The 22,184-nt window shown below is 40.1% G+C and overlaps 1 protein-coding gene across 1 annotated transcript in view; it reads left to right on the forward strand.

Moving 5' to 3' along the window:
• The window catches only part of RSPO3 (R-spondin 3), a 60,946-nt gene that overhangs the window by 14,984 nt on the left and 23,778 nt on the right, over positions 1 to 22,184 (forward strand). Inside the window, exons 2-3 of the mRNA XM_008637818.2 lie at positions 18,243 to 18,434; positions 19,929 to 20,075. Of these exons, the coding sequence (XP_008636040.1) occupies positions 18,243 to 18,434; positions 19,929 to 20,075 (339 nt within the window). The remainder of the gene's footprint in view (positions 1 to 18,242; positions 18,435 to 19,928; positions 20,076 to 22,184) is intronic.

Raw genomic sequence — 22,184 nt, forward strand, 5'->3', positions numbered from 1 at the left:
TAGGTTCTTCTCTCTTCCCGCTTCTCTCTTCTCTCGTCCCTCTTTTTTCTCTCCTTTTTGGCTGCTGGGAAGTTGCCAGTAATGTCCAGCATTTGTTCTGACAACTGTTCTACTGTAAATATTTAGAAGAATCCATTAGAGATTAAACAAAGTGTAAGTAACTGCTCCTAAGTGATAGCTCTTATTAATGTTTGCAGCTATAGATGCTTTACAAATGCATATGGAAGTCCTGCCTCTAGGCTGCTTGTAAGAAAGGGCAAGACAGAAGGCAGCAACCAGAACACAGTGTAATTTGAGCATCAGTGTGTTATCATTACAAATATCAGCACAGAGACAGAATTCTGTAGTGTGTGTACCATGCTTGCAAATCTTCCAGACAGCAATGGGTAGAGTGCGTTACCCTGACCAATGTATTTTACATGATCCGTATAAAGACACGAAAGTACTTGGAGTCCCTGTTAAGACATCTTTGCTTTTCTCTGGTCTGCCCCAAAAATATAACCTCCCCCTTCCAAAAAAAAACCAAACCCAGACCACCAAGTCCCCTTCCACCTCAAAATGTATTAAGAATGGTCATGTGTTACAGGGGAAAAGACAAGCACTGGTCAGGTGGATTTTTTAACTCTTACTGTATTCCAAAATTTTACTGTTCATACAGAATCTTAAATGTTCCCTGTGCAGTAGGATATTAGTAGCAGAGAAGGGATGAACACTAACACTGTTCTGGAGGTCATTATAAAATACTTAAGAAGTAATTCTAGCAGAAGTCTCTGTCCAGTGGACATAATTTTGAGAATAAAAAATGCTGCATTTACAACAAACGGAGATAAACAAAGATGTATAAACACATCTACATGTAAGCCAATTTCTTTGCTTAAAAAACAGATGATGTTCTAGGAACACAGTGACCAGCAGATATATGTCTATGCATGTGCATACCATAGCAGACTTTTCTATCATAACAGAGATTGGTGATACAGATTTTTAAAATTTTAATTACTTTATTTATTGTCAGTAAGTAGAGTGTGCTGGTTCTAATGCAGAAGGGGTAAAAATTGGATCACAGCGTTTAACTACAGTGTCCACCGTGAACAGATTAGGTCCTGCAAGAAGAAGGCCCGGAGCTTATCCAGACCACTTATGATGCTTTCCCAAGGTGGTAGTGTCTGGTACTCACAAATAATGCATGTAAGGCAGACCTCTTTAGCATCACATCTAATTTTTAAAGCTAGCAGTCTCCTTCTCACTTCTTGTCCCCTTACCTTAAATAAAATGTCTGGATAGTGCCCAGTTATTCTAGACATCAATCTGTGCTCATCCTTTCCAGTCAGTTTCATAGTCATATCCAACCTTTCAAAATTAGTCACCATTTTCCATACACGAGTTTAGATCTTTACTGAAGAAATAACTAAAAGCAACCTGGACAGCTGGGAGGGTTGGGTATGAGCTACTTATTCCCACCTCTGACCATGGTGACTTACAGAGTTGGTGGCTTCCGTGTCACAGCAGGGAAGAAGGTAGGAGGTAAGGCAATTTATCTTCTACTGTACTTCCGTGTGTGCATATATAGGAGCTTCAGAAGGCCAAGCAGAAGAGATACTCATGCTCTAGAAAAGCTGTAGCGGGGCACACTCAGTGGTCTCTTCAAGAAAGAGAAACATCAGTAAGCTAGTGGGCTTGGATAGCTGAGACCAACTGAAGTTGCTTGGCACAAAACTCCCCTAAATGATTATTCACCTTAAAATAATAACAGCAAGATGCAGATGCAAGAATGCACCAGACTTTCCAAAAACTGTACAAATATCAGTTCATTTTTCTTATTAATCCTCTTTTTACAAGAGGACATTTTCCTGAGTTTTCAAAAATTGTAGACGAGGCAGATAAGTTATCTTCTAAGACTAGCCAACAACAGTGATCTCATTTTAAGAGACACAGACCACTTGCAAATCTTGCTAAAGTCTGGGTGATCAGACCTCTTTATCTCAATGAATCTCAAGGATCTTTCACTGGATAATTTGGCAGAGATCTGTTGATATTTAGAGGACAGTGACATTTGGCTCAAATAAATAAATAATTTCACCTCATCCCTTGACTGCAGATACTGAAAGTATGAACATCAACAACCGAGCTAGCCACTGGACATAAAATGGCAGCGCCTAGGCTACCTCATTCCAAGGCAGAGGTCTAAAATAGTTCAGATGGATTGAGCCCTACAAGTGTTTATTTGCCTCCAATGTTTACAAAGTCTGCTGTCCCCAAGCCCAGAGGATCTCCCCCTCTTCATCCACAGAAGAATTAAACTTCTCAAGACAGATGTGGACTCTTTAGGAGCCTGGACAGCTGGCTCAGCCATGGATGTCCAAATCTGCCGTACCTACAAGGGAAAACAAATTCCAGCATGGGTCCTTAAGTGCAGGCACCTTAATTTTTAAAACTGAACAGAAAACTTTCAGAGGTCCTAAATTGTAGATAAAAGGCAACCAAACCTCCAGAGCTCTTAACTCCTACTCTGGAGCCGTGCTTGAATGTTCAAGGGCAGCAGAGATTTTAACTATGCATCATTTTAGGGGGATTGCTGGGGTATCATTATGCCTCAAGTTTGTCATGCTGTGGGCCATTCTCACCTATTTTACAACTTAATGGCCAGAATGAAAACAATTGTTTCTCAAAATTTGCTGTTCAGTGTTAAGTTACAGCTTAAGCACATGCAATTTGAGTATGAAACTGCTGACTGAAAATAGAAATACGTTACAGCCACGTAGCTGAAATGTGAATGCACACACTGGGGACAGTGGGAGTGGGGATCCCTTTCAGTGAGGACAGGTTACACCTTTAGACCAGCAGTCACACTGTAATGGGGATGAAAGAAAAGTATAAAAAGGGAGGCTATAATTATAAAGGTAATTTTTCTTCTTTTGTTTCCAGCCATACTGGCTGAGGGAATATGCTGTTTAGGGTAATGGTGTCTCTAAGTTCTGTATAGGACAGCACCATTAACACTCCTGCAGATGCTAATTTGAAGAAAGAAAGTGGAATATATGCCATAGTTCATAAAAGACAGTACCAGTGAACAACTTGGCTGGTTTTTCCTTCAGTTTTTTGAAAGAGGAGGAGTACTGCATTATTTCACTCCTTTTTTTATATAAAACAACATTCCATCTTCAAATCCTCTTTAAAATACTAACTTACTAGCGCTTTTTAAAAATTTTCTTTGATATAAAGAATAAAAAAAATGAGCAAGAGAGGATACAGTTGAAGAAATTTAGATACATGTTTAGGCTTTAAAGAAATGAAAAGGTATTGTTTATTTTGTTTTGTCAGTAATTTCATATGTATGTTAAACTGGATTAGACAAGTGGCTAAGACACAACAAGGGAAAATTATGTGACATTAAAAGGATACTTTCTTGATATTCTCCCACTCTCCATTGTGTACAAATATATAATGGTACAATCAACAAGTCTGCTACCACCTGTTTGCTTACACTGATGCCTCATTCAGCAGATATGCTACATTGAAGCCTTACTAGACATAAAAATCCAATTTTCTTCACAAGGCAACAATGTGGAGTTTCTTATAAGGAAATTAATGTTTTATTTCTGAAATCTCCCGTAAAACAAGTAGTTCTCAAATCACAAAGAAAATATTGGATCATCACCTAATATTAGAAATGCGGCACTTTTATTTGCTTTTATCCACAATTATTTATTTCTCTCTTTCTTTTTTTAATATCATTAGAATTCGATTGATAAGCATAACACAACCCACTGGGAGTTAGAAAACTGTGTCATTGCTGCTACTATCTTAAGGCAAAATGCTAACAAAAGGCTGGCTTGCCAGCAGGTGCCCCTAGAAGGGGTACAGCAGCAAGGAATGTCTGAAAATGCCCAGCACAAACTGTTGGATCCACTCAATGGTTCCTTTCCCAGGCACAACAATTTATGGTTAAGCAACAGCATGCTTTTAAAAAGATATCTTACCTCTGATTTGAAACGCACACGTGACTGAAATTATACAGCCTCCCTGAGACTGCTGCAATGATTTTATCTACCAAGGCTTTCTGAATTTTGTCTTAATTAATGCAGTTCAATCTCACTGATACCTATTTCCAACTACTGATCCATTCTATCTTTACTACCAGTAGCAGATATCTTTACAGCATAGGTATTTCAGGGGCAATGCTTTGTTACCAATTGCCTTTTATTTTTTTTCCTGCCTAGAGAAAGAGCTGCTGTTGTGAAGTGTGCCTCAAACAAGGCTGGTTTTGGAGAAAGCAGTCCCCTAAGCTAGTTGCAGATTTTACTATGCTTTTTTATCTCTAAGAACAGGCATGACTGAGGCCTCAGCATAGCTGAGCTCAGCCCTGCTCTATGCCAGTGAAAGGCTTTTGCTGATAAATGTTCATGTACCTGTTCTTTGCTTAGAAAGTTGTTACAGGAGAATTGGGGCAGGATCTAACACAGTGCTGTCCCCATGTAGTGACCAAGAAACTGTGTTCCTGCTGGAAGTGAAGAGATGAGGACATCCTAATTTCCCTCATTGCTGTGCCCTGCCGGCCACCAGCAGCTCTCAAGCACTATGAAGCAACAAGACTCTTCAGAGCTTAAAGATCTTAATCCCTGGTACTGAACGATTGCTGTGGCATGGGCATTGGGATGGCTGTGCCTCCTTGCAATACAAAGCAGAATAAGGCCAATAGCAACGTATCTGGATTTGCTGGCAAGAGTCACAGCTTCAACCCGAGAGGTTCCCCAAATGTCTCAATCCAGACTGGTTATAGCAGCCATCAGACAGGCAGTGCATTTCCCATTCTTCTCCAAACATGTGTTGTTAAAGGTAAAATGGCCCCTAAAGCCTTTACTTACATCATGGAGCTGCATCTCATTTGATTGTTATAAAGTGCTTTGAGGACCACAGGGTGAAAAGTACTACAGAACTGCACATATATTTGGAGTCTTACTGCTGCTGTTGCTATGTGATTATATAATTTTCTCAGGGGTTTTAAGCATGGTTGAAATCACAATAGTTTGCAATAATTATACTTACTCTCTTTTTCCCATGTCCATGATAAACTTTGTAAATGTTTTTCTGATCATTTGGCCTCCTTTTTATTTAGCTTGCCTTTGAACACCTCTTTCTAATTTTCTGTGAGAACACCCTTTTGGTACTGGCTTTTTTCCATATGGAGTGTTACATATGATGTTGGTATAGAAAGTATTACATGGCAAACAGCAGATTTAAGCTGAAAAAGGTACTTTAGAGATTAATGAACAGCTTTGAGTCTCTCCTTTTATAGGACACTGGTTTGATTCTTACTGAAATCAAAGCAATCTGTTTGCCTTCCTGTGAGGATATAGTTTAGCAGCCCTTTATAAAAGTATTTAGTAATCTGAGAGTTGAACACCTTTATACTAAAAAAGCACTGAAATTATCATTGTTGAGTCCCTCACTGAGACACAAAGGAACAGGGCTGCTGACTCCAAGCACTGTAGGAATCTTACTCCCAAATATAGTGGCAATGATTTAAAATGCATGAACATTAATTTTAAAAAGTTAATAAAGTAGTGCTAGAAGCCTTTCATAAGTCTTTTGAATTCACACAGCTATGCTTTTCTCTGCAGTATTAGGGAAGAGAATTTTTTTCCAATCTTCTAAAAAGAAGAAGAAAAGAATAATGGTTCTGCTCTCTGGAACACCATGAAAACATAGTCATTATGTTGAAAATATTTGATATTTTATTTTCCCCAATACAAAATCACCTAAAACTACTGAGAAGGTAAAAAATAGAAATGTTTAAACTTTGAATTAGTTAATGACTGAGAAGTTCAAGTCATTATTTTCGAAGTTAGTATGTTAGGAGTTAGGCTTTTGCCTGCTTTAGGAAGATAAGTGTCTGCTCCAGGCACAAGAGCCTTCATTCAAGAAAGAGTCCTTAATTTTAATCAGGTATTTAAGTCTAATTGAAGTCAAGGGGTCTGTAACACATGTGTGTATGTAACCATATGCTGATGTGCTTTTTCGAATGGGGAGGAATTTAATCATGGGCTTACATGGTAATTGTATGGGGGTTTTTTTCCAATTTGGTCTGGGTAGACAGAAAGTAGCATAAAAGGGATCAAGAAACATTGAAGCTTGTTAACTTAGTGCTCAGTGTAGAGGAGAAAAGGAGCCTTTTATTTCCCTGAAATTTCTGACCTTTTTTGTTATTTTTCTTCTCCCTGTTGCTCTTTGCTCACCAACCACAGCTCTCATTTGCTGTGGACAATTCCCAAAGGGAACATTCCTCGCTGGAGTAACTTACCCAGCTCTTTTCCTTAATTTACAGTGAGTACAGCACCCCTTGCAGAATCCATAGCAGACCCTTTGGCTGCAAGCCAGTGCTAATAGTATGTTTTCCAATAATCTAATCTCTTCAGTTGCAGAGCAGAAATCAGAAAGTTAAAAGAACTGGCTTCTCAACTTGTCTCAGTCTGCCTTTGAAATCTGTGCATGGAAATGTTGTGCGAATAACTACAATAAATTGTTACCACACTTGCACCCATGACTCAATAGTTGTGCCCATAACAATCTGATGTATATGAGAGAACCCTCTATAAAGCAAAGTTTAATGTGATGCCAGGAACAGACTCTCTCATGAAGGCTTGCTGTGCAAAGAAGCCAGAAATGTCAGCCAAAGCTGAGGACATATCATAAATATCCATGAATTAAACACCTCACAATCCTAAGAGATAGGTATTGTTTCTCCTTTGCAGATGAAAAAATAGAAGTTTTGGCTTTGTCATCTATGAACTTCAAAGTTTGGCTCTAGAAGTGAAGTAGCAATTCTTTGACTGGACTCCTGAATAAATAGCTGCATTTTCAGACCTCTGAACACCTGCATCTTCCACAGACATTCTGAAAAGGAGGGTATATACACAGGAATGAAGCAGGAGATAGTTGTGTCACTGGAGGTCCTAGGTTTGAAAATGTAGATTATAGTGCTTTACAATGCTAGAAAGGGACCGTAACCAGCCAACTTTATCAACCTTCAAACCTAAAACCCCTAACTTTCTTCAAAGACACGTAACTCAGTGGTATTGTTAGGGAAAAAAAAGGAAAGACAAAGTAACTAGATGCTGAAAGTTAACCTTTTATTTTCTTCCACATGGTTTCTTTTTCATGTGTGCTGGACTGTATATATTTTTCCTTTGGAGGCAGGAAATTGACACCATCACAATAATTTTTCCCAATTTCTAACATTATGCAGAGCTCTGGTGGTCTACAGATTACAAGTTGATAACTGAGTCCATCGTTCTACCCCAGGAGTGGATCCCTTCATGTATGATTTTGATTGCTGCCACCAGGAGCATGTGTTTGTTGGGTACTCGGGGTAGCAGTTTGCTACCTCTGTGAGACAAATGGTGTGACTTGCTTCATGCAAGTCCAGGAGGTCAAGGAGCAAGTTAAAGAGGATGTTTTCATTCTAGGGCACAGTTCAGTCTTTCCTTTCACTTAGTCCATTTTGGCATCTGCTTGTGACATTTTTTAGCACAATTTTTCTGCAGCAGCCCGGCATTTTGAGTGGTGTTGTTGCGGTCATCTCACATCCAAGCCCTGTCTCATGGCAGCCCAACGAACAACGCCTCTAGCCACCAGCTGAGCTGCCAAATAGTCATCATATTGGATGCTTTAAAAATAACGGCTGTGATTTCATGTTTTTCTAATATCTAGGGGATGTGTGGTTTTCACTGAAGCCTAACTAATTGTTGGTATAACTTATGTTAAACAGTTCTATTTGTAGTAATGGGTTCTTTTTCTATCATTCATTCTGCATCAGCTTAACTTGAATTAAGTTACAGCGTGACAAAACAGAACGGAACAGTCCTTTCTTCCTCATTACCGGAGTTATTAGAAATATGTTCTTCAACAGAGCATGTTGCAAAATGCTAAGGATATTTTCCAAGCTGGCTAAGGCATCCAACACCTGAAAAAGCATCTCTCTTAGGCCACAAAACAGCAAATGGATCATTTTCTTGTGCGAGAGCTTGGATAGGAAGAGATATCTTGCAAATTTGTACTTGCATGTGCAGAGCAAGGTTAAACACGCACCTTCAGGATGCTGCTCTGATCCAGCCTAAATTATGTGATGCCTACCATTGTTACCAGTTAAATACTTCAACAAAAGCATATTTTTATGACCACTTCTTCAATTGTGTATAAAAAGTGTCAGATGTCCCTTTGGATGTGCATCAGCGATATTAAATAATGTATTAGACAAATAAAAAAGTCATCCTTAAAATTTATAGTTCATAGTTTGCCCATTAATCTTTCCAAATGTGGGGGGTTTTTTTCAGTTTAGGCTAAAGACAAATTTTAAAGACAAATTAGACTTTTTTTTTCATATTTTTTGCTGTTGTACAGAAACATTAAAATGGCTTCAAAACGATTGACTTTGCAGCTCTTACTATAAAAGGTTTAATAAGACTAATAACACTAACCCAAAGTTTCCTAGATATTTAATTATTGATTTTATATATAATTATTTGGCTACGGGGTTTTGTTTTTCTTTGCCTAATATTATCAATAGGTGGCCTCAGTTTATTTTTTTTATTGTAGAATTTCTTTTTTCTTTTAAATTGAAATTCTGTATCTTATAATTCCTTCTTTTCCAATGTTGCTATTGCTATTTTAAGTTAAAGCCTCAGACAATAATTAATGGAATAAAATTCCATTAGAAGATGTCACTCTTTAAAAATAGAAATATTTTATCAAATATTTTGACAAAATTTTGTCAAAATTTATTTTCAAACAACTGAAAGCATGTATTCCAAACTAAGTGAATCAGATTATCTTTTTATTCTTGTGGCATGTTTAATTTTTTTGCATTGTATGGTAATTTTCAATGAATCCCACTTTCAAAAATCCATGTACAATCACATTCCTCTCATCCTCTGTAGATGTGATCCTTATGGGCAGACACTGAAGCAGAGCAAAAGATTCATAAAGACTTTTAATCAATTAAACTGATTTCCTGGTATCTGCACATCCTCTCCAGGGCATCCTCAAGAGGCTGGAGCAGCCTGGAAGCTTTTAGCCTTAGATAGCAGGGGAGGTGGTGGCCATGGGGCTCCCCTTACTGCGAAGAATGTGGATGAAGGTGTGTACAAGGGACCTGTCTCCATCCTGCATTGACCCAGCAGCTGCAGGGGGTGTTTTCTACTCTGGAGGTGGTAGCAAAGGGACAACAGGGCACTTGGTCTATGTAGCCACTGGCTGCTACATTTACCTACAGCCCTGTGCAGTCTGCAGCTTCTCTTTTCAAATACAGCCTGTGCGTAAGCTTTCAATTAATTTAACTATCCGGAAAGTTTGATGTGCATTATACTGTTAATTGGATTTGGGATAACAAACATACTATTACAGATGTTACATTAATTAAAAAAAAAAAAACCCAAACCAAAAACCAAACAGAAGTTTTAATTCATTTTCTCTTCCAATCAATTTAGCTGATTGGTGTGCAAATCCTCAGGGAAGTGGTGGTGTACCACCACAAAGAAAATGCACTGTTTCTCTGCCTCAGCACAAAATGGATGATAGCCTTGATTTCGTCACCAGCACCCCAATAATTCAGCTCAAATACTTTGTAGCACAGCTGTAGCTCAACAGTGAACTGCCTGCTGTGTGTCACTGCAGTGATGTCAGATGTATGATGGTTTTGGGGAAGTGAATGATGCTCCGTGTGAGCGCTAAATTTCTTTCATGTGGGTGAGCTTGTGAGGCAGTGAAGCTGGTTGGGAGGGAAAGGCTCAGACTTCAAAGGGAGGGCAGCACGCAGAAGAGGTGATGAAGCAAGCCCTAACTACGTGCCATTCATAGTTACTTCACTAGAAAATCCAAGCACACAGAGCTGTTGAACTGAGTCAGTTTCTCAGGAAGCGGATGCCTACTTAAATCTCACCCATCCTATTATTTAATCCCAATTCAAACAGGCCATCCAGTCACACTGCCCTCGAAAAATCAGATAACTGGCCTCCAAACCATGAACTACCCCAATGTTGATTAACACATTAGTGAAATCCTCACCCCTTTTTCTTCACAGGAGTTTTACTATTGACTTTAGTGGCCCAGGACTCTTGTCAGTGAGTCCAAGCTGACTGGTGATAATGTCTCTTGTCTGTTTTCCACTGGAGTTGAATTTGATTTCATATCATACTGTTCACATTTTGCACTCAGAAACTTTTCACTTCTTCCTCTTCTAGACTAGCATGAGTCGCAGTGACATGAGGGAAAGGTGAAAACAGTTGCATCATCATTTGCTGAGTGTTGATAGCACATGCACTGCTACACAGCACTGAAGCAGAGAAGCGGTCACTAGGCCTGGTATTTTAATCATTAATTTCAACTTGGAATTTTGGACAGTTTTTTGTGTCACTGGCAGATAGATGGCCCAGTCAGCCTGGCTAAGTTAGCCCTTTTCCTTCATGAAAATTTGAGATCAGAGTTTTTCCTTGCTGCAAATTATAGAACACAATTTTTAGATATCTTCCAGCACTGTGATATTCCTTAGTGCCTACACTATGACTTGAAATCTTGATGTGAGTCTTGAATTTAAAGAGACAGGTTCCATTTCAATGTTTGCAAGGCGTCAGTCCAGAACCCTTCCACTGCGAGCAACATACTTGGGGCTTCCAGTTAGCTTCAGTATGGTATGAATTTAATCGTTACTCAGAAAGAAATCATTTCATTCAGTACAAACTTTTGATCAGTTCCACTTAGGAAAATATATTAAATTGAGAGGATATTAAGTAATTGACCAAAGGCTCATCTGAGCTCCGCCAAGGCAGTGGGCTGGCTTGCTGTCTGGCTTATTAATTTTTTAACGCTGTAAACATGGTAGTAGAAAATCATAGTTTCAACATGGTATTACAGGCTTTTGCTGTCTAAACCCTTCTCCCTAGTCCCCAGCATGGAAAGTAAAATCTGTTACATCCTGCTGCTCTTTCTGTGGTTTCTGAAACAAAACTTTGAGAGAAAAACTCTGGTCTCAAAAGACCCTGTGGGAAATGAGAAACTTGCAAATGCTACTGTAGTTGTGTAATGTTGACAGTATGAGCTGAGTGATCCTTATACAGATTGGAAATACACAAGCATCTGTGTAATACGCAACAATAAAAGTCTCCAGCATGTTAGGAGAACAAAACAGGAGAAGCAAATGGGGTGTGGGGTACAGGCTCTGCTGCCACCAGGATAGCCTAAGCTTTGTTAGAAGCACAAAAATGGTAGATGGAACACTACCATCAAGAAGAAAGTCAAGCATTTTTCAAAGAACAAGCATGTAGAATATACATTTTTGCTTCTTTACTCAGTAGAAGAATTCATGTTTTGTATGGAAGAGAATGGAGAGTCAAGGGAGTCACAGAGATGTTGACAACTTTGTTTTCAGAGTTCTGTGTCCATACAAACAGTATAAAATCAGCTGGAGATCTTCATGACAGCAATTCGCAGGATTAGAGTATTAAAATACTATCTATATGTGCATCAAACATAGTCTCTTTCCAAAAGTCACACCTCATTTTTATCTGAGCACAGATGCTTTACTTGCAAGTAGCTGAATCTGACAACTGTCATAACATGCTGGTTATACAATTATTAGGTTACTACAATTACTAAGTTACAGCTTTTAATAGATCACATGCTTACCTTTCTATAACAGCTCTTTTTATTTGGACAATAAGAGGGAGATTATGTAATTGAGTTTTACATTTTTGAAGAAATTCATAATGTATAGTCTTGAAGGCTGGGTATGTGGAAACAACTACAACTGACTCTAAAAGTAATATCTGTAGCTGCTTATAGGTTTTAGAACTTTATGTGAGAAGGTATTGCATTACCTGGTCCTACCTTCACCATCACTATCAGGGTGTTTAAGACAATTTTCTCAGGGATCATCTTTGGTTCCTATACTGCTTAAACTTTCTGGATCCTCAAATGTTGGTGGTGATCCATAGTATGTGAAAAAAAAAAAGTCAATTTCCCTTCTCTATCCATGAAAAGAATTTTTCAGTTTATTTACAAAACTCTCTGGAATGACAAGGAGCCATTTGTGGTTGCTGTGGCTGATTTCTGTTGTGCTGAAGATGCTAGGAGACTGCATAAAACTCTGCACCCCTGGTGAGATTTTTCAGCCTGTTGATGCTCTTTCTAACTGAATTCAGGGGAAATGTGTTCTGGCTGCCAGTATACTTAATTTTCAGGATCACTCTGCCAGACATGTGTTTAATAATGATGAGGCAATCCCCAGTGAGGTCTTGGCCATTTGGGCCAAGGGCCTCCTTGCTTGTAGACACCACTACAAAACAGTTATGGATACTCCCTGAGACTGTGGAACAGTCCCATACTCATGTTTCTGTTGCTTTTTAAAACTGTTGACATTTGGTGAATAAAATAGGTTGATTTCTTTTCCCTCAGATGTGAAGTGCCTCTTGAGAAAAATATTGTCAAGCCAGGCAGATGTTTGGAGAAAATTTTTTTGGTTTGTATAGGACCTTTTTCCTTCAAAACATAGGAAGACACTTGGGAATCCTCTTTGCTACATGTTTTGTATCAGAAGGCAGCAATACTCTGAAGTAAAATAGAAGTCAGGCAAATCTCTGGAGGAGTTACCACCCTCTTAGAAAGAAATCCTAAAGTATTTGTGAAGAGCAAATCACAAAGAGAAGCAGAAGACATTAAGCCTTTAACAGTTGACTTTTAGGCTGATTTTTCCTCTTTGCCTCTTTTTCTGGTGCCTCAGATTTCTGTAGATCCAGAGGAAGCTGAACAGAGAGTCCACATTCCTCAGCTATCACCACTGATTCAGTTGCATCCCAGAAAAGTTACGGCCAATCCAATGTAGTAATTGCCATGTAGGGGTCTATCTTCCCCAGCTGCTCCCCCATCACAGTACACCCCGTCCCTTGCCTCCCTGCAGGTGATTTAAGACCTAGTGATCAAGCAGAGCTTAGCCTGCAAGACTGAACTCAGGCTTCCCCTCGGCCCAGGCTGGCAATCTATTTAGCACTGATAATACAAATTTATCAAGCCCATGCACACTGGCTCTCCTGGCGCTGTCCCACCACTCCTGGGCTTTGTCCTTGCTCTGCACTGCCTTTTGCCTACACAACAGTTCAGCATTCTTGCCCCACCGTTGTGTGTCCCACCTCTAAAGCATTTCCACACAAAGAAACACCGTCCAGGAAAGAGTCTGAGGAAATACACTGTGGTTTGCAAACTGAATTCCTTAATGACTTTCTCATTAGAAGAGCTGACTGCCAAATGCTGTTTGTGCTTGCCTAAAGAACGGTCTGCATGATTGAGAGTAGCTCTGTTTTACATGAAGCATTGTTTTCAGGCCATCACCACAGGCAGCTGCTTCTCACTAGGCAAGGGAAACAGAAAGGAATGCGAGGGAGCACACAGAGCAATCGAATGACATGGGAACCCATGGGATTTCCCATCCTAAATGCCCACCACAAGGGCTAACGTCCGCCTGGGTGCTGCGTGGTTGGTAAAGCTGAGGTGGGGTCTGGCTCTCGCAGCAAGAGGCAGCCCAGCTGGGAAGGCTGAATTCCAGAGCAGCTCTGCTGTGAAAATATTTCCTGTGAGAATGTGCAAGCCTGAGAAACCAGGAGCAGCAGCAGGGATGGGTTTCATTGGCCTAGCACATCCATTTCAAGAGCAAACCTCTAAATGGACGCCTTGTTTTTGGAGAGAGGTGATGAGACAGTGCACCTTAGCTGTGGCAAACAGGCAAAGAATATTCTTCTACCCTGTGCTTTTCCCCTGGCTGTCAGAATGTGTGGCCAACTGGATTCCTCCTGCATTTTCTTATTTCTGTGTCTTTTTGATTCCATAAGTTTTAATCTATATGGAGTAAAACTGATTGAAAAATGTCATTGTGAAAGTCCCGAATTTATTTGCTGCATACGGTCAATATCTAGCTTCTCATCCCTGAAAGTTCAGATTCAAACTCAGCTCCTTATCCTTAACTTTCTATTTTTAACAGAGACCACGATTCATTGTTTCCAGAGTAGGGCTTTGGAAAATATTCTGACATTTCATTTGCTAATAAGACTTAAAACTAATATCTGGACAAACGGCTTGCACAAAAAGAGGTCTCTGGGAAAAAAAGGGCTTAAAGCCAGACACGAGAAGTGAATAGTTCAATATTAATTAAGGGTCTTCTCTAATCTCCAGTATTTAGGTTTTCCAAAAAGAAAAAGGAGGGATAGATTTTGGACCTACAGCCAGTCATGAGTCTGTACATGCATTGTTTGTACCACTTCTGGCTGATGCTAGTGTAAGAGACGAGAAAGAACTTGTCTCTGGGTCTCTGTGCTCCCACCATTTGCTTTGACCATTGCTAGGCTGCATTTTCCATCCCTGAGATTCTGTGATTTCACTGTGCTCAAAAAGTGTTTGGATACAAGAGGGAAGAGCACTCAATGGTTAATAGGGTCATGCATAGAATATTTAATCTTCATTGAGTCAGTTCTGAACATTGATGAGAATTTTTTATATGTCTTTGCAATGGAGGAGGTTGCACCGAAGACCAAGTGGTTTCAAGCAAGAGTATCAAAAAACAAGTATCTATCAAGAGCATTTCTTGGACCTATTTGCAATGCTATAGTCCATACCTCCTGGTTCTGCAGCCAGTCTCTATCCCACAAGGCCACAGTGCCTGACCCTCTGCCAAGGCACTAAGCCTCTTTTCGTCCCTCTTACCACATCTATAATCTGTGGCAAACAGGATTGGTCTGTGCTATATATTACTTACCCATTTCCACTGTTGGCCTAAGTATAGACATTTGAAGCAATGCTTACACCTGGTGTACCATGACTGGATTTCACCAGATAGGGTTTATGTTTCCAGGTTCTTGTGGCACATCACTTAAGCACTGAGCTCAATGTCTGATACAGGGAAAAAAAAGAGGTAAAACTTCTGCTTGCTTCCTTGGGGTTATGGTGTGCCACTGCTGAAGCACTTGGGATCTGCAGGTAGTAACACTTCGCTGCAATGGGAGAGGAATAATAAGGGCCAGTTCTGGACCCAGAAGTAATAAGTTCCCTCCCTGTGGCAGAAATATGTTTTACAGCCTGAGTTTGCTGTGTTTCCTTCTTGAATCCCTTCAATCCCACTCAGCCTTTGCAGCAGGGGAGGGACGAGCCCCTATATCGCAAGGATCTGGCAAGCATCTGGATCTGCACCAGAGAGGGAGGAGGCTGAGAGGTAACAAGAATGAGATCTTCAGCTGGAGCTTGGAGATGCCTAATTTCAAACACGCTATCTCATTCTCTAGGCACAAATATTTTTGCTCCACAATTTGTTTTCTCCCAGGTTCAATGACAAAACCCAGTGCTTTCAAAGAATGCCGGTTTCTGGAGCATACGGCTTGTCCCTCCCTGCTTTGATTCTTGCCTGAGCCAGAATAAGGGTCTACCCTTATTGCAAGTGCAATGAGAAACTGTTTTATTACACAGATACAAGACTCAAAGAAATGCCGGACCCAGTAGGAGACAACCCAAAAAAAAGCATCTCTTTCATAGTTTTTAAGAGAAAAACCCCATGGTTCATTTAAATGTTAATTCTGACTTTTCAGTGGTAATTTTTCTTTAAGAATTTCCAAGAACTGGAGCTTATTTTGCTTCATACATTTAGTTATAACATGACATGAAATCAATGGACATTGACTTGCATATTTTATCCTATTCCTTGCTCCATAACACTAGAAATAACATTCTCCATTTGGAACTACAGGCTTTCCTTTTTTGCTGTGCTATTTGTATGAGATGTATCTGGAATGCATGAAAAGAGGCAGAAATTGTGAAAGTGGCTAGGAGTACATTTTATTTTATACTTAGTACTTCTGGAGTTAAAGGGGAGATGGAAATTGGCCATGTAATGGATCTTAGCTATAGAGAATTATCGTATTTCAATAGTAAAGTATTGCCTGTCTCGGCTGACACACACAGCTTGACCTCAGAGCAGTTGCACATTATGTTTTCTCTGTCAAGAGAATCTATTCATAATGATGTGTCACAGGTGCTCACACATAATATGTTTCCCGTCAAAAGTGATCATCCATATTTTATATAGCAGCTTTGATGACAAATATTTTGTTCTTCAGCTGCTTTTTCATCCAACTGTCAGACTTAATGAAGGAAAGTCACAGATAGTTTTTAAATAATGTCAGCTTCTTAGATCACATTACTGTGCCTGCCTTTGAAAGTAGTTTCATACAAGAGCCACAAGACAGAGGAGAAAGAGACAAGGACGTTTTCATTTACTTAACTTTAAAAACAAAAAATTTCCAGGCTCTTAATTTCAAAATCAATAAGCTCTGTACCTTTGGGATATTTCCAGAAAAAAATACATTATATTTATTAAGTACTCAGTATTTTGAGAGTCTGGTGAAAGCAAGTATGATAACTGAATTGGGATTGCAACTTCTCACTATGCTGAATGTTATTTATTCTCATAGTGGTGTCTTGTCCTCATTGTAAGCACACTTTCGTCTAGTTTGTGCTATAAAATGAATGCCTCAGTGTGCACAGAGAATTGAGTTCTTGTATTCTTACTGAAATTGTTTGTGCACAGCACAGCCGAAGTTTGTACATCTCATATGTGTCCAGCCCTACAGAGAGAAATAACCCTCATTCCTCATTTTAGTAATGAAAGAGGAAGAGTGAACTCAAATTCCCTTTGAGGTTCTTCAGATTGCAGGACGTGTCACTGAAACCTCAGAGCACAGAAAATTGCTTTTCCCATTCATGAGACATGTCTTTTCTGCCAAGTGTGTAAGTGAACAAAGTACAGAGGTGTTCCTGAAGTTCCCTGCCAGGCAACCCTCCCCTGGGCAGCAGGCAGTGGTGGCTTTCAATATGTAAGCCATGAATTCATATGGACTCCTGGTCTGCCTTCAAGGGCTGCACAGAAAGGAGTTTAAAAAAGCAAGTTTATTGTGTGTGCAAGCTATTTAGCAGTGTCTGCAGATCAAAATAAAATCAAAGCACTAAAATAGGCAATCACACCATCACGGCATGTGCATATTTATAAAATTATCACTGGCCTGAGGAGAAGGCAGAACAGGAAGCCAATAGTATTTACAAATAAAAGTTACAAATGTAAATGAGGACTATATTTCTCCTAGATATGAAATATAGCTAGATGTCTCAGGCTGAGAGACGAAAGCTTGCACTTAGAAAAATGCCTGTTTTTTTAATGCAAGACAAGGCCAAAAAAAGAGGGGACACAGGATCTGGAGCTACTTGATGCTTCATTATTTTTTTAGTTCCAATTTATTTAAGAAAGCAAGCAAGAAGGAATTAAAAGTAGGTAACAACTTCTAAAGTACAGGAGGATGCAAAGCTATTCTCTACCACTGAGAAGTAATACACTTCAGTATATCACACAGCAGATTAATGTCTGCTACTGAAAAGATAGCCTGCAACAGCTTCCTCCTTCCTGCTATCCCTAAGCCCCTAAAGAAGACAGGCAATGAGTATAATAAAATTCCCTTTCCTTGTCTGAAGAATTAGAACAATTCAATTGAAAGGCAAATGTAATCCTACCTATGCTACATGCTGAGACTGGAGCAGGGTAAATGCCACAGTTAAGTCTAAACATCAGGTTGTAATTGTTAGAGATTAAAAACATGCCAGAGAGAACATTCCAGGGAAAGAAGGAGGGTGAGAAGGATGGCTCTCCTGTGTCTTTTTTTTAAGACAAAGTATCATCAGATCTTACAAGGGCATATTTCTGCACAGCAGAACTCAAATCAAATGGCATTTAGTCAGTGAAAGAAATTATACACTAGATTGATTTTTAATCATCCAAGTAGGAAAAGCAAGGATAACAGAACATTAAATTATTTGCTGAGCCAAGTGCACACAAGGCAGAAAAGCCCCTGAAAATAGGGAAAAGAAAAATAAATGTTCTCTAGAATGCTGCTGTTCCATACAATCCATTTTAAAGATCATTTGCTGTTGGCTATTTCTGCAAGATGTGAAGATGTCAGCTGGGCTTCTCATTTTTATGCAGATGAAATAATTTCTGAAATGACAAGTCAGGTCATAAGAGACACAGGAAAAAATGAAGCAATCTTTAAGAGCTGACAGAGAGATGGATGGTCCATCCTTCCACGTGCAGAGGAACCATTATTTCATGGTCTTATTTAATGTATTGTTCTCTCACAGTTTGTTTTTTTAAATTCTTTTCTTCTCAGTGCATCCTAACGTGAGCCAGGGTTGCCAAGGAGGGTGTGCTACCTGCTCTGACTACAACGGATGCCTGTCATGTAAGCCCAGGCTCTTTTTTGTTCTGGAGAGGATTGGCATGAAACAGATTGGAGTATGTCTTTCCTCGTGTCCAAGTGGATACTATGGGACACGGTATCCTGACATTAATAAGTGTGCAAGTAAGTGCTGGGGAAAGGGGAAGCGCATGGATTTGTTTGTTCTCTCTTGAATTCTCTGTCTCCTTAGGAGTCAAGTCAACAGAGAAGGAGATGGACAGGCTGTGTCCTTATTTGTTCAGTTCTTTGTAGTAGTGCAGTAAATATTAACCTGAGCAAGAAGTAAAAGACCACAAAATGGCCTAAAGCCCAGGGATCCTGGCTCTGCATGAATGACCTGCCTAGAACCCAGGTGATGGCCTCCTCCTCTACATCCCCGTGTGAAGAGGAAGTGCCGGTGGGCACCAGGCACTGCCCTCCAGCAGCAAGAGAGCGCCAGCAGCTCTGAAGAGAGAGCGGGGACTGAGGAATGCTGAATCTTGGTGGCTGGAGCTGTTTAACCCTCTGCCCTTACCCGCCTGACCCCTGTGGCAAGGCGAGAGAATGGCAGGTGGCATTCTTTGGAGATGTGGTTTGCCCTGGTCCCTTTACAGCTTGTCTCACGCTCATTGTTTTCCTCTGAATGCCTGTAGAAGCTGGCCAGGCTTCAGCCTGATTTGGGGCAATTTACCAATTTGTGTTGTCTCCAGGCTGGGGGACAGAGAAGCCAACTCTATTCTTTACTGCTCAGGCAACATTTTGACCCCACTATGGATTTTTGAACCATAAATGAACTGGAAAAGATCACAATGTCCTCCCCACTCCTCTTTTTTTTTGTTGAATTCACTGTTTTTAATCCCATAGGTGATATAAAAACATAAGAGCGACGGCCAAGAAACTCTCCCAGTTTTTACCTGGTAATAAAAGTTATTTAATGAATGGACCCCAGAGTAAAGTCTTACAGAGTAACTTGACACTGTAGAGTATTTGCTCACTTTTTAGCAGTGTGTGGCCTTGCATATCAGACATGAGCTGTGCCATACATAAGGTTTAATGCATTTGTCTTAAAAATTTCTGAGAATAGGAAATATATCAACAATGCCAATTTGGGTAGTCATACAGAGAATACATGAAATACTACAGAACATCTGATTGAACATCAGGGAACCATTTACAGAAAAAGAAAGATATGTTGATCCAAACCACTCCTAAGCAGATTCTAAATTCTGGCACATTTTTATGTCTCCTGGATGAATGGAGATAGGTAGTGTGGAGCCAGCCCAGCACTTGTGCCCCACAGGGTTAATTAGTACCTAAGCAGTGTCAGCGTAGGGCAGAAGCAGCACAGGGTTATTCTCATGTGCTGTGTTCTGTCTGCCATTTGCACAGGTCTCCAAGAAGATTAGCAGTGTGAGGCTGTTCAGCATCAGGCCATCCTTTCTAAATTCTCACCCATGCCAGGGTCACTTGTGGCTGGCCTCACCATGTGTACAGACCAGGAAGAAGACCTAATATAATTTGCTTCCTTTGAGGATTGTCTGACATTCCTAGAATTGTGTGATTCTGGTATATGTGAGAGAACCCATGGCAGTTCATGGCAAAGAGCAACAACACTGTTCTTTACTGTTTGCTTTTCAGAATGTAAAGCTGACTGTGATACCTGCTTCACCAGAAACTTCTGCACAAAGTGTAAAAGTGGGTTTTACTTATACAGTGGAAAGTGCCTTGAAAAGTGCCCTGATGGGCTGGAAGCCAACAATCACACAATGGAGTGCACTAGCATTGGTAAGTCTGGTCCCCGTGTCCTACCTGATTTTCTCAGAGGAGATGTGGGATCTAAGGAAGGCATAATCAGTTACAGCACCAGAGAAGTGCAACTTAAAATGAAAATGTTCTTCATAACAGGATGTATTCCCCAGCACAAAAAACTGAAGATATTTCCCAAGTCTACCACTTCACGGGAGGCACAAACTTGGTTGTTTCCCACAAACATAGCCTTGATGCTAAGGGCAGTTCTGCCATAGGGAGTATGGCCTGTTTGGTCTGCTCTGAGGCAGAACAACATACATCTCTTACTTGCTCTGTTACAGTGCAGCACTACTAACATCAAAGTTTCAAAAACCCTGATCCCACATGTAGTTTAAGAAGGATTAAAACATTAATGGCTTTGATTTAGCTCCCTTGTACTACCTGAGCCTTTAAAGCATGCATACAATAACATTTTGAAGCTTACCTTTTCAAAGGTGAAGTCTAGAAACTAATACATTAAGGAAACACCCCCCAAAAAAACCCCAATCTCCAAAATGGTGTATGTGCATAAACACCTGACTTCAGAAAATGAGGATTAAAATAAAACACCAAATAGGGTGTCACTGACACTGAAGGAGTGAGATTGATGTCATTGTGACTCATTGGCTGTGGAGAAGAGACCTGCTTTTGTATCTTCAGCCTCTGACTCAAATGCTCCGATTATTCACACAAGGACAATTTTGGAGGTCACCACACCTAACTGTCTGCTCCAGCCCTCTGCCAGCCCTCCAAATGAAGGAAGAACAAGTGATATGTTTGCTTGTGAACTGCTGCAGTTAGCATCCCCCGCCACGGGCACGCCGAAGCTGTGGCAGGGTTCAGCTTAGTTTAGTACGTGTGCTGTGCATTGTGGTGGCTGAGGGCTGTGAGCTGCAGTGCCAGCAGTGACCTCTTCAGCCACCAGCAACCAGGGAGCACTTAGGCACAGTCTGGCCATGATGGAAATCTCCTCCCCCAGAGTATCATGCACATAGCTCTCTCTGGCATCGAGTGTTTTGAAGGGGAAGTAATGCAGGAATAAAAATAATCTGCAGTAGTTTGGTGCTTTCCTTCTCAAATATATATTAGTTCAGGTGGTAGTGTAGGCTTTTACGGTTTTATTTTCAAGCAAAGACTTTCATCTTTGAAAGAAATTCAAGGGATAATTTTTGTTTCTTGATGGCTGTTTCCAAGTGGTGTAGACTCAGCTGCTTTAACAATGAGTCAGTCTCAACTAGGAAAAGCCATTTAAAGCTATGGAATAAAAACAGGACCTTTTTGTGCACGTGAAAGGCAGTTATTTTTACAGAAGAGCTCCAGTGTAACATGAAAAAAATTACCCACATGACGATCCACTGGAGGAAGGCTCAGAGATTGCCTGAAGTCTGTTATATTTCTAGGTCTCAGAAAATTCAGAAGTAAATTCTGGATCTGGGAAAACGTTGACTTACTAATTCCTCCTTATAGAGGGGCTGAAGTCTTTCCTTCTTCAGTGGTGATTTATAATCTTAAGCATGCAGTTGGACTGAGAGTAAATATATATATTTACTATCTTTTGTAAAGACGAAGATAGTGAGATGGCACAAGAGAAGGATAGCTATTAAAAGCTTCCAAGGTTACTCCCATTTTTTGTTTACACTGTTTGGATGAGAGTGAAATGACACACCTTCTGATTTCCAAACAGTACAGGATGCACATACACATCACTGGTTTAGAAATGGTAACCTGCACTGTTCTGAAAAGCTTGAAACCTCACACTGACCCAAATTCTCCTCCGCTTTGCCTGTTTCCAGCTTGTGTGTGCTACAGATGATGTCTCTTTAGATGACCAAAGACACTTGACTTCTAATGTAACATCTTTTGATATCAGTTGGTCCTTTATAACGATTGATTTCGAAATTCAATACCTTTGAGACTTCACTCACCTTTCACACAAGCATCACCAAAGTTTATTCCACCGAAGCTAAAAGGATTTACATCTCCATCAAAACAAAGCAAACTCAGAACAAATGCTGATTTCATTGAGACCAGTTGTGTTGTTGCCTTGTTTCAGGAATGCAATTACAGAACAGCAAATAGAAAATAGTAACTGACATAATTATTTGA

Source organism: Corvus brachyrhynchos, unplaced genomic scaffold (genome assembly GCF_000691975.1).
Source record: "Corvus brachyrhynchos isolate BGI_N302 unplaced genomic scaffold, ASM69197v1 scaffold14, whole genome shotgun sequence".
In the NCBI taxonomy this organism is placed as follows: Eukaryota; Metazoa; Chordata; class Aves; order Passeriformes; family Corvidae; genus Corvus; species Corvus brachyrhynchos.